The 13,520-nt window shown below is 34.6% G+C and overlaps 1 protein-coding gene across 2 annotated transcripts; it reads right to left on the reverse strand.

Moving 5' to 3' along the window:
• Positions 1-303: 303 nt before the first annotated feature.
• LOC120263526 (protein phosphatase 2C 70) lies at positions 304-12,284 on the reverse strand. Of its 2 annotated transcripts, XM_039271467.1 has the most exons (14): positions 11,956-12,284; positions 11,469-11,511; positions 9,719-9,905; positions 9,446-9,610; positions 9,162-9,337; positions 8,592-8,750; positions 5,566-5,709; positions 5,436-5,497; positions 2,428-2,563; positions 2,020-2,114; positions 1,121-1,236; positions 892-1,021; positions 750-804; positions 304-676 (listed from the first exon to the last, which is right to left on the reverse strand). In XM_039271467.1, the coding sequence occupies exons 1-14, from the start codon at positions 12,225-12,227 to the stop codon at positions 518-520; spliced, it is 1,899 nt and encodes a 632-aa protein (XP_039127401.1). In that variant the 5' UTR covers positions 12,228-12,284; the 3' UTR covers positions 304-517. The 2 variants fall into 2 exon arrangements, with proteins under 2 accessions (XP_039127401.1, XP_039127402.1); XM_039271468.1 differs by lacking the exon at positions 11,469-11,511 and having other exon boundaries at positions 518-676; positions 11,956-12,209.
• Positions 12,285-13,520: the final 1,236 nt, after the last annotated feature.

Below are 13,520 nucleotides of genomic sequence, written 5' to 3' on the forward strand. Positions count from 1 at the left end.
AAGCTGGATTTAGCCCAACGTCGCAGGTGCGCCCTTAGACTTGCCACCCTTTTTGCAAAAACAAAAGCACCGCATCCAACGGGAGATTTCCATTGACCATTAACGCACTAATTATATTTTAAATCTAGACGTTAAAGTAATTATGTTGAAATATATATATATATATATATATATATATATATGACAACACGGTGAAACCAAGGTCTTCCCAGGTTCTCAAACGCAATGTTGACTACCAAAGGGCCAAACTAATTACACAGTTGAACAAGGAGTACAGCTATTTACAGCACTAAACTTCCCAAATGAACAACCACCCCCTTTTATTTTTTCTTTCTGTATGTACATGATTAAATAACTCATCTAGGAAGTTTAAGTTTAAATAAGTAATATCACTCTATCAAAGAAACTTAAAAAGAGAAAAGCACACAACGGGAAAGTACGAAAAACGCAAGGCCTGGAAAAACTATGACCATTGAGATAATGATGAGCAGCTAACTATATTAGTTGTCAGTTAGAGCTAGGAGTTGGTGATACAACTATCAATTCTCATAGAATCAAAATCTAATAAGATAACTGATGTGTTGTCCTTGGTTCGCAATGCCCTAGCTTCATTTAATACAAAATTTGCTATCCGCCCCGCCGAATCCTGGTCATGAGCATTCTCTCTAGCCTTCATCTGCAAATTTCAACAAAGGATGCCTCAAGATATTTAATAAGCTGGTGAGGAATAACTATAACTTGACAGTTACCTGAAGGACAAGCTGTACTGCTTTCTTGTTACTAATAACATCCCATAGACCATCACTGCCATTTTATTTACATTAAAAACAATTGTTAAGGTTTCAAGAATCAAAAGAATTTAGCTTTGTTCCATGTTAACCAAGTGTGTACCTTGCGATAACTGCAAATGCTGTACATGCTTTTGATATATGCACAACAGGGCTTACGTAGGGCTCTGAACTGAACCTCACATCCTGTTCTTTCAAAAACTTGTCTCCAAGCATTCGAGCAAGATTTATGCCTGCGTAAGTAAAGGCATACATGTTTTTTTACCACCCTTTTTTTTTCAGGATTATTTACAATCTCATCAAAGACCACTGTTGCAGAATTGAGATGTTACCACAAAGACGTGTTTCACCATCTTTCAATGGCATCCCCATTTTTGCCATGCGAGAATGCTCAGTCAAACTAGATAACCGGTGGTCTTCTGTCATGTTGATCAGCTTCTCATTAATACTGCCCACAGAAGAACAATTCCATCAGTTGAAGAAGATGGACAACTGATCAGATAATATTGTGTGAAAAGTGAATCAATAGAAAGCTATATGCTGTATGTAATGATGCAAAATGATATGCGCCTTCGCATTTGCTCATTCATTTTTAAGCACAATCCTTTAGCAAAGAACCTCCTGACAAATAAGATTCAGATGAGCTGGCAGGCACTATATGTAGATCCTTTCAGTATGAAGGATAGGACACATAGCAGGCAAACTGATGGAGCCAGAAAATTTTCCGCTGTTTCTATGTCTGTGGCCAGCTAATGACACAAAAACTACTCAAGCTTGGGTATGGTTCAATTGATTACAAAACATAACTAGCTTCAAATCAAGCTTAATAGACTTAGTTTGTTATTATAATATAAAAAGAGGATATAAAGAAAGAAAAGCCAGAAAAGTTTTTCTCGAAAAGGGAAAGAAAGGAAAAACATGATATCTCATTTACTTTCGTTTTCTTATCTTATTTTTGCTGCATTCAATCGAACAAAAGACAGCATTTTTCCATTTTTGTTTTTCTTCTCCTTCATCAATCCAAACAACTTAAATGATATTACCAGTAAAACTAAAGATGCAAAACCTTTAACTATCCTATCATATTGTTATCTATACAAATGACCAAAAATGGGCATCATCTTCCAGAAAAAACAATAAATGAACTATGCTAAACAAATGTACTTGTGTCCACTATTATCTTCTAACCTTATCTATAACTAACCATTAAAAATGGTGAAGAAAGACATACCTCATAATACAAGCTGAATCACCTACATTTGCACATTGAGCAAAGATTTCTTCGTTATGATCAAGCCAAACTAAAAGAACTGTTGCAGTACACCCCTGTACAATGAAAGACAAGATTGGCATACTGACAGGAATAGTTTATTGATGAAAAACCAAATAACTACAAAACTGCCAGATCTTTACAATAGTTGATCCAGATGGCAAACAACTATATGGGAATTTAGCAGAAAGAATTCTAGTAGAAAACTATCACCCCAACAGGATTATTCCAGATTCCAAAAATAAACAACAGTTAATATAATGGAAATTTAAACTGCAGCATTGCAACAAACATCTAAATGCTCATTGTATATGAGAGAAGGGTGAGAGAGAGATGTAGGAATGAGTGGATAAATGGAGTAACAGAAACCTCATATTGATGATCCAGAGCAGCTTCTGTCAAAGAAAATGCATCTCTTAGGACACCTGAAGCATCACATTGCGAGAAAACCTTCCCCCTCGCATCAGGATCTGACAGAATGTTGGCAACATTCTTTGGTAGCAACCTTTATAAACACAATGGAGAAAAGAGTTATCAGCAATATAATATATCAGGGGGATTGAAAGGATTAGGGAAAAAACACCTATGCAATAGCATATTCCAACATATTGTCTGGCAATGCATTGAAGAGAAGGTCAGGAAAAAAAATGGACAAAAGAAAACAAGCACTAAACATCTTGCATCTTTTACTAAATTTACAACAATGTCCCTATGAAACATTACTCTGTCGGAAACCTCAAAACAAATCACATAAACAAGCAATGCAATGGAATGGAACTGTTAAATAAAATAAAAGCTCAAATGGCATTCAGCAGATCAAAAAACCATGCAAGTCTCTAATACATCCGTAAATCTGCTTAGTAACATTCACAGTGCAGAACCACGAAATAACATTAAAAAATAACAAAAAAAGCCACCCTAATTAATAAGGGAAGTAAGAAAAAGAAAAACTATATACAGGACAAAAAGGTCCCAAGCAGATACTATTATAGAAATTTTCAGCATATCAATTGAGCTTCATATAGTTCCGATTTCTGACAAATTAAATTCAGGCTGAATAAGCACATCATTTCCCAATTGTTGGTGTTTATCTCTCGGAGGTTACCAACATACTCTCCAAGAATCATATGATGTCCGAGTCTTTCCAGTAGTACATAGCCATCTCCCAATCAGGATTTCTTACAGGTTAAAACTACAGCAGATTATATAAAGATTTGGAGTATATTTGGGTAGATAGGGAACAAGAGAATTAATAAAAGAAAAGTCAACCAATACATTATTTTTACTTCCAGAAAGGTCATCTTGTTCAGTATTCTCCAGAAAAAGAAAATATATAAGTCAGTTCTTTCCATGTAGAAAGAGAGGACGCCCAGGATCCATCTAATTTAGAATTAATTAAATGCATTCCCACAACTTTTCTTCACAACGCTCACCATCATGTCACACAAAAAGTGATGACACAGGGTATCATCTTCCATTATTCTCACTCACTAAACAGAGAAACATCTCAAACTGCAGGATTTCTACCATAGCCAATAGTACATTTAGCACTGACTCCTCCTAAGCCCATGTTCCTAAACAGATGATTTAAGGTATCATTTTTCTTCACAAGAGAAAAGATTTTACCTTCTGCTACAAACAAAAACAAAAAAAAAAAAAAAATTGATTCTGAACTCATAAATCATCTTGACAGAAGATTCTGAAAGGCTCCTAAAATTCTGCATTGACAGGCAATTTTTATAATGTAGAAAAAGCTACCTCCAACATAGCATACCTATAACCAGCTTTGAGGACGTGATATTTCTTTTTCTAAGATTATGTGCCCATTTACTCTATTGAGTTATGATGTTTTCATGTGTTACTATGCCAATTTGAGGTAAAGCCACTGGAAATGGGTAATAGTTTCATGAACGAAAATGAGGTTTTTGCTATCAACTATGTAATTAAAATTAAATCACAAGAAACATATTTCTTCCAATCTATGTTTCTGAAATAGCAGGAACTATTTGTAAAACTTAAGTTTGAACGCTAGGCAATCAAATTAACAGTGATAGAATCACACGACAACTTGTAAAATAGCTTATCATTAAACTCAGAAAGCAATTCCACTCAAGTATTCTCTATAGAAGCATAACTGCAAAATAAGTTGGAAGAATATTGCACAGAAACTTTCATTTTGGCTTTACTCTTTGTTCAGAAGGGTTAACAGCAAGCCCATAATTTATAATGGTAAGCATGCAAATTCAAAATGGGTATTTTTGTAAACCCAAAGCTTTGTTTTAGCATTACTTCATTCAGAGGGTTAAATATGAAAATGCATAATTCATCATGCTACATATGCAAGCACAAAGTGAACATTTTCCACTCTCCATTTCAGGAAGGAAAACATAACACTATGCAACTGCTATTGATTTCTAGGGTTATACACACAATCCCAATACCTGCAGAGAGGTGCATATGCAATTAAGTTATTTACATATGCAAAAATATCTAATCTCTATCATTGGTGAAGGTCTATAAGCTGCTAAGAACTTTAAACAATTCATGTGTGCGTACAAAACTAATCAATTAGAAATCAAATCTAAATGTGATGGAACTGTCTGATAAATCATTTATGCTACACAGTACAGGATATCCACACACATTTAAGAACATTGGTGTCCTGTAGTGTATAACTGTGTTGAACCTTTTATGCAAATGGACGCGGAACTGAACTGAATTTTTTAACTTAGCTGAAGGAGATTGATGATAATGAGATACTACAGAAAAATTATCAAAAAGCGAGAGAGAAACAAAGAAAAAGAACAACTACTTTGTGGTTTATACTTGAAAGCACAGAGTAATGCAATCACCACATCTTACTTTTTGAGAAAGATGAGGTTACAAAGTAACAGGCCAACAAAACAAGTAGTTCTCAAAAGGATACCATATAAATATAATCACGCAATTCCATGATGCTCTACAAGAGTATATTTAATTTTGTAATTTGATTTTGTAAAGAACCCACAACAAGAATTAATAGCATTTAATAGCGTATATACAAGAAATAAATTTTAAAAAATTGACAAATTGGGTCACCTGCTGCACAGCTATTTATGACATACATAAAAAGATGTTCATCACTAAAAACTATATGTAAATTATTGGTAACTTTAACATACCTCAGGGCTTGACATAAAATTACGAGCAGAACATGATGGCATAAGCAATACTTCAAATTCAGATAAAGCAAAAAAATAGCTTTTTTTTTTCTTCTTTCTTATAGGAAGAGCCGAGGAGTAATCATGCAAATCCATCAAGGGCAATTTGTGACATGGAAAATTCAATAATAAGACGATTTATGCAACTGAATGAAGCAAAGAAAAGATGGAACTAACTTGCTTGCAGCTTTAGCTGCTCCTGCCCCCCCATGGCCATCGAAGATGCAAAAAAGTCCATACTGCATTAAGAGCATATGATTGAGAAAGATACCTCGCAGAAATGCAAAAAATGTGACGATAAACAAACCTGGTCAACACCAGGAAGAGGCCACTGGCAATAGCACATATCTTCCATAGGAAGCATTTTTCCACCACGACGCATAGCCATAGGATCAGATGCCATACCAATGCCAAAAGGAATTTGCTTGTCAATGTGTTGTGTAACTTGAACCTGTAACAATCAAACAATATGGATCCAAATTATATTTAGGATGAAAACCTGTAAAACATACTTTTTCCAAAATAAATGTTGCCAATTAGAAAGGTAAAGGCTATACTTAAAAGGTCACCATTACAAGGAAGCCTCTTAGATGTGAGTAAGCAAACATAACATAGAAAATTGGTACCTTTGTTTCTTTAAAAAATAAGCAAAGAAAAGCTTCAATATCATGTGACTTAAAGATGAAAAGTATTATATAAGTTGCATTATTGAAAAAAAAACAAGAACAAAAATACCATGGATGCAATAAATGGAGAATGCATTCATTTTTTTTTTTTTAGTGTTCAAACAATGAGAAAAAGTGACACTAACAAATTTCAAACATTTATCAAAATCAAAACTTGAAAACACCAAGATATTAGTTTTCTGGATCAAACATATATTCTTTTGTAAGAACTTTTTACAAAGAAAAACATAGACAACATAGTAATACAATTAATGAACTTTCACCATTACACTTCAAAGGGTGATCCACATTCATTGATAAATAAAAAGTAAATAATGAAGCAAGCGTTAAGTAGGCATTGTTCCTTTAATTTTTTATTTTTAAATTTTTTGCTTCAGCAAATAAAAGGTTAGCTAAACAGTTATCTGAACCACAAGTGAATGGCCGCCAACGGACAGTAATGTTGGAAACAAACATTCAGATTTGCCTGGGTTGTTTATGTGATTGGTATCATGTCATATAACTTAGACGTTTAACTTTGATATAAAAATTACTTTTGGTTTAAAAACATATTCCAACATGAGCCAAATTTTCCAAATGAAAGTGCAAACTGCAAAGCAAATTTCTGACATTACCACTTACCTGCAGGTATTTGAAACAATTTCCCTGACATCTAATAATAAAGGAGCTTTAATTGAGAACTTATGATAAGTAATCAATTTCTTTCGAAAACTGATGGCACTGATTTCCTTTTCATAAAAACCTCAATTTGAAAATGACAGAAATTATGCTTTTAAGCAGCTTTGCACACTTAACAAATGGCCTTACAACATGACTTTTAACTGCAACTTGTCAACAATAAATTGTCAACAATAGAATCATATCTAGTTTGCTACCAAGTTACTTGCTCATCTTGATATGACAGGAATATCTTTTGACACTACCAGAATATTACCATGTGGACTTTCTTTCTAGCAAACACCTACACTTCCACATGCCGTGCTCCAAATGAGCAGTCAGAAACTTTTTTTTTTCTTTTTTTTTGGTGAAACATCACCAACCAACAAATCAAGTTAATCAGATTAACTCAGAATGGCAATTAGATTTAGATAAACCATCCAAATTAAGAAGCTCAATAACACCAAAATGAAAGGCTTCCCATGAGTACTCTGCCAAAAAATAGTGTGAAGTTTTTGGCACTAAAACCAAAACTATAAGATTCGTTAACCATGCAGATGGTCTGTACAATCTTGCTCAATATCTTACAATGTTTTCCACGAAGCTCATGAACAAATACTAAAAACCAACTCAAAAATTTCACACAACTAATAGCCTAGTCCAGAAACAAAATCAATAAAAGAAAGTATATGTTTAAAACTGAAAGAAACAAGAGCAGACTCTCAGCTGACAAAAGAAAGGATTATCCTGAAGAAAACAATCAATTAGTAAGGTGTACACTTACTAATCTAAAAATATCTTATTAATTCATACTAAGTTGGTAGTCTAAGGTTTATAAATTTCAATTTATGTTAAGCAGTAAGAAATATTTTAAGTTTCCATAAAGGTCTCCAGTGCTCCACTAAACGAAGAACGGTGCCTTAATGATGTGAACCATGAAAATGCTAAAGCAAAGTTAAGACTCATAACTATACTCAAATTGTGTAAATCAAGCAATCTCCAGCCAATTCAGCCATCTTCTCCATCAATTCAAATTTCCCACTGAAAAAAAGACAATTATGAAAATTCAACAACACTGGAGAAGGATTAGCTGCAATTCTCTAAGACAAGCCACTAGAATCGAAGGAAGTTGAAGAATTCAATGCTTGAATGTTCCCTCATGTTTGAAATTTCCCACAAGTTATCTACTTTCTCTAGGCTTCGGAAAAGCCCAACTTTATTATGCCTAGGAACATTCAAACTTTGAATGTTCCCATGTTTGAAATTTCCACAAGTTGTTTACTTTCTCTAGACTTGGGAAACCCAACTTTATTGCACCTGGGAACATCCACCTTAGTCTAGGAGTTGTTAAAGACTTGTAAGTGTACTATTGTATACACCCAAGTGATGGAAAATGAAACGAGCAAGTTGTTTATGAATCAAAGTTGTATATTGCAAACTGTTGCTGGATTCTTATCACTCATCTTTGATTTGAGTGTGGCGGACCAAACGTTTTGGTCTTGCTCATGGCAAGTTTTCTTATCAAGCGAGGCTGAATCATTTTATCCTTCTTTCTTTCTCTCCATGTCCTTCCAAAAGCACAACACTTAAGGAGGATCTTTTCTTGCGACTGACCTACAAACTCAAAAGGCCAGAAACAAAATATTTTTCCATACTGTTCCACGGTTAAAAGGAAGAATCCAGCTAACAGAAAACAACTCTCAACCTCACCAAGGGGAAGATCAAATGTAAACTGCAAGTATTTTATCAACAAAAGGAACCTCTGGAATTGAAAGCTGTAAATTACACTTGCAAAAATAAATTAACTTGCCATACCGGCTGAGCATATGTCAACCAAAAGTGCTAACTTATAAGTTAAAACTTCCTACAAGGTGTTCATCAATCATAACATGAAGAAGAGTTGTGTCAAGGAACTAAAGATGCACTTCTTTCGAGCTGGATTCAGTGATTTTTTTATCTAATAAAAATAAAGGATGGCATCTCAACTTACATGGAGTCTTGACGAAGTCCCAAGAGTTACAATATCTCCATTTGCAAGCTCAACAGGATTGCTCCAATGCCGAGATTCTGATTGAGGATGGTGAACTGCCTGAGAGTTCAAAAGTGTTCCATTCAAGCTGCCCATATCCACAAGCTCCCATTTTGAACTCTGAAACCAATAGTAAATAAGATAGACTAGTACAAGTTGCATATATAAAGAACAAAGTGGCAGAAACAGTGTAAGGTATTTAGGAGAAGGACCCAGGACAATAAGCGGCAATAATTGCTTACATACTTAAAGGCAAGTGATAAGTGTTTATAACCTTAAAGCCAAGTGGCATGCTAGTGGTTCTAACAACATATTTGCTAAGCAGGAACAAGACTTAGTGGTGATCAAGAAAGCTCTCTTAGGAATTTCCATTCAAATTCAGCAACTACAGGACATAAATATGACTAGAAAAGTGCCAAGAAAAATATAGTGCCTGAGACCATAATGTTAGCAACTCCAACATGATACCACATGCATCAACAGGAATAGGAAAACATGTAACTAACGGAACCAAAAAAAATTACTACTTACATTCATATTCCAGTCAATAAGAGCATGCTTCCCAGAAACCTCAGAATCCTTTAACAGCAAATCACAAGGAGAAACCCTTCCAAGAGTTAGTGGAAGCATGTCCGTGTCTTTTGACTGTCGAGAACAGCATGAACCCCGAGCAGGACCAGCTATGACCTCTAGGGTCAAGCAGCTTCCTGCACTTCTAACAAAAGATAGAATGACATAACTTACATAATCTGCAAAAACTAATAACATAAAAACAGCACAAGATTTCAGGAGGTAGTGGGAGGAGAAGTAGTTACGTAATGATCCAACATCCTTGGCAGAAAATTCAAGATCATGGCTAGCATCTTTGAAATGTTTTGCATCCTTAACTGGCCAATTAGATACTATAGGACGTTTAAGTGTCTGACCAACTTGCAGAGCTTCTGGGATATCAGAGATCACATCCAATGACAAAGTACTTGCTGGAATAAATAAAACACCAGTTTATATATATAAATGCTTAAAAAAAATCTATAACTAGTTTGAATAAATATAAAAGGAATGATACAAGTTGATAGAAGAACCCACACCTTCATTGATGTGAAAATCAGCTGATTGAACCCTCTTTTTAGTGCCAAGTACATGGGTACTTGGTGCATTACTTCTCTCATCAATTCGAATGGCAGATACATCAGTAATACTTCTAGAGAGATCATAATTCTGGCCTGATTCATAGTCCTCATTTTCACGAAAAAGTGGTCTTTCTAGATCATCAGACTGCAGGTGAATAACGTAGATCTTGAGTACCAACAGAAATAAAATTTGCAGAGCATTAAAGATAAACCTACAAGTTGATTACCACATCTACATAGCTAGAGACTTGTCTTCAACAAGAGAATGATAACAACATAACAGAGCGCATACCAAACAGAGGATTGGACTGGCATAAGTCAACATGCATGCCCAAAAACAATTTCTTACACCCTTTTTCTATTGATTCTTTTCCAATCAAGATGTATGGGATCCATGGGCTATGTAGATCCTGTTCATGGATTAACGAAAACATGCAAAAGGTCTATTTGCCTCTGCCATTGACAAGTAGAGGGGTCCTGAGCTAAGCCTTCACTAAACCTGTTGGTCCTTGTTTACACATCTTTCTATAGCCTTCAATCAGAGTTGGCTTCACATTAATGATAAATTTAGTTCTTGTAGCAGTTACGGGATTTTAAATTTAGTGCTCGAAGCAGTTGCTAAATTTATAGGCAGCGATCCTAAATCTTTCAAGTATTTTAGGAAGAGATGATAGCTATTTTTGAAGCTAGGTTAAAACTCATTATATAAAATTTTTAATTGATAGATGAGAAACATAATCTAATCAATGAGGATCATAATTTGTCATGAAGCAACATTACAAACAGATCCTTCAATACATTAGTTTCCAAGCACATGCATCAATTCCATGTTCAGATTCCCAGATCATTTTGACTTACTACCAGGGCCATGATTTCAGAGGAATCTACAAATCGCAAAGAAGACTATAATGTAGTACAACATAGAAAAGAGCAAAACCCAGGGATATCATACCACAAGCTGCAATCTACAAGACTCAGGTACCTTGTTCTACCAGGATCCCTTCCATTATTTTTAATTGCTTCTTCTCTATTTTTCCTTCAATCCAGACACACATTACGGGTGAGACATCAATTTTAAAGTAGTGAATTGCAAGCTAATGCCCAGCTCATGATAAACACATTGCAACACCCAATCTTCCCCAACATCATCTCAATCAAAACTCAACCAAGCTATGCAACATTCAAAGAAGAGACACACAAACAAGAAAACAATCAGAAAGCAACCCACAAACTACAAATTCTTTGAAACAAAGAAAGAAACACAAGACAGAAGATGACGTCCATTTAAAGCATACATTCACAAACCAAATGGCCATCTAATGAGAATGAAGCCCATTGCAACAACACCCCTATTCCTCTCTAACAAGAATATACTCAAATAATTGACATATGCAACAGCATTAAATACAAAACTTAAACTATGATAATCAATCAGAATAACGCAACAATAGATTTAAAGAATACAACATTATCTGAAACCACTGATCCAGAAACCACCCAACAAACAAAAAACAAGAGAATGTGAGATCTAAGCCAACAATGGCCATCTAATGAGAAAGAAACACATTGCAACAACACCCCCATTCCTCTGAAATACCAATCTAATCTTACTCAAATATTCAAGATAAAGCATCAAACTTAAATTACAGCAATCAATCAGAAAAACCAAACAGTTGATTTTTTTTTTTTTTTAATAAAAAGACCTAACCGCTAATCCAAAACCTCCATTCCTCTGCAGCGCCGATCTAACCCTAATCAAGAAAATTAAGAATACAGCAAAAATAAGTGATAAATTTAAACCACAATGACCAATCAGAAAAACCAAACAATTGAATTAAAAAACCAAAAACACGAAAACCACCAATCGAAACCCAAACAAAGAAATACAAGAAAAGGCGAGATCAAAACAATGCAACAACAAAACCCTCATTCCTCCCCAGCACCAATTGAACTCAACACAATCAAAATTCGCAGCAACATTAAATAATAATAATAATAATAAACTGAAACAGCACCGATCAACGAGAAAACCCAAAATTTTAATTTAAAAAAGAAAAAAAAAACCTGCAAAACCTAACACTAACCCGAAACCCTAACAAAGGAAAAGGAAACAAGAAGGCGAGATCGAAGCGACCACAGCAAGACAAGACGAAGAAGAAGCAGAGAAAGCACAAAAATCAGAAGAGAAGCAATACCTTGAGGGCGGAGGAAGGTATGGTGGGGGAGAAGAGAAGGCGACGGAGGCGAGCGAGACGGATGAAACGCCAGGGGCGGCAGGCGAGGAGGAAGAGGAGGAGGAGGAGGAGGAGCATGACGAGGAGAGAGGCAAGGAGAGCTGGTGCCATCTGGATCGCCATGGACGGCTGGTGGAGAGGAGGAGGAGGAGGAGGAGGAGGGGCGAGAAGCGAGGAGCTTTGAATGGGTCGCTGATGCATCTCCGCCACCATCGGCGACCTCTCTCGTTCATTCATTCTTTCATTCATTTTCATTTTCATTTTCCATTTTTCGTTTTTCGTTTTCGTTTTCGTTTTCAGTCTTTTTCTCTTGACGTTTCTATCCTCGATGCGAGAGCGAAGAGGCTTCTTTATTAAGGGGCTTTTAAAAAAAAATCTATTTTTGGGGGTTTTTGTTTTCTATTTTTGGGTATGTTGAGTTTTGCAAATAACATCCTGGAGATTTAGTTTTGCGTTTTTTATAGGAAACTCCCTGATTTTTTTTAATTTGTATTTTTTTTAATAAATATGAATAAATCATCTGTAAAAGACGGTGCACATCTACAACACTTGTGTCCTCGAACTAATATGCTATGTAAGAGATCTATACTAACATTGGTAGTCACCGTGGCAATAGCATAATTGTAACACACTTGACTCAAAGACTATAAAGAAGACTCGGTGAATTGACAAATGTACGAGAGGAATTAAAAGAAAAAATATAACTTTTTGGGTTAAAAAATTGGATTTTTTTTTACTTTTAGCCCCTATAAATTTAAATTATATATATATATATTAATAAATCTTAAATAGATTAGAGTCGGAATTTAGATTTTTATATGAATAATGAATATATATAAAGATTGGGTAAAAAAATGGAATCAGATTGGGTACCTAGCTTTTTTTCCCGGCCCGTATCCAATCGGGTTTTTATCCAATTTTTTTGAATCTGGTACCCGATCTATTTTTTTAGATCGGACAAAATTCATTTGGATATGATCATCATACCCGATTGGACAAATTCATTCAGACATGATCATCATATCCATTTTTTTTTGCTCATTCTTAGACTGAATAATAAAAAAATGTTTGTATGAAGTGATTTGTAAATATCGTAAAAAGAAATAATAACAATTACACATCAGGCTTTTCTCATTCCAATTTTCTCATGGTTGAGAGTTTATGGCCTTGAAATTCATACATTTCATTTTCCACTTATATATGAATGAGTAACATATTTATTCAATAACAAATTACATTTTTTCCCCTCGTTAGAAAAGAAAATTATCAAACAATCCTTTATTTTCCTTTTCTCACTAAAATGAAATTATCCAAATAGAGGTTCAGTCTTCTTTTTTTTTTCACTTACAATTTTTTTTTTTCTTTAATCCAACTACTATGCAAGGATTTCTTTAATATTTTTAGGTTGCAAATAACAACCTCAAATGAAACTCCATTATTTTTTTATTTTAAATAATAAAATAAGTATAGTCCTTTATTAGGAGTCGTTTGGGAGCTCCATCCATCTTATTCTGATGTGATGTGTT

Source organism: Dioscorea cayenensis, chromosome 6 (assembly GCF_009730915.1).
Source record: "Dioscorea cayenensis subsp. rotundata cultivar TDr96_F1 chromosome 6, TDr96_F1_v2_PseudoChromosome.rev07_lg8_w22 25.fasta, whole genome shotgun sequence".
NCBI classification, from domain to species: domain Eukaryota; kingdom Viridiplantae; phylum Streptophyta; class Magnoliopsida; order Dioscoreales; family Dioscoreaceae; genus Dioscorea; species Dioscorea cayenensis.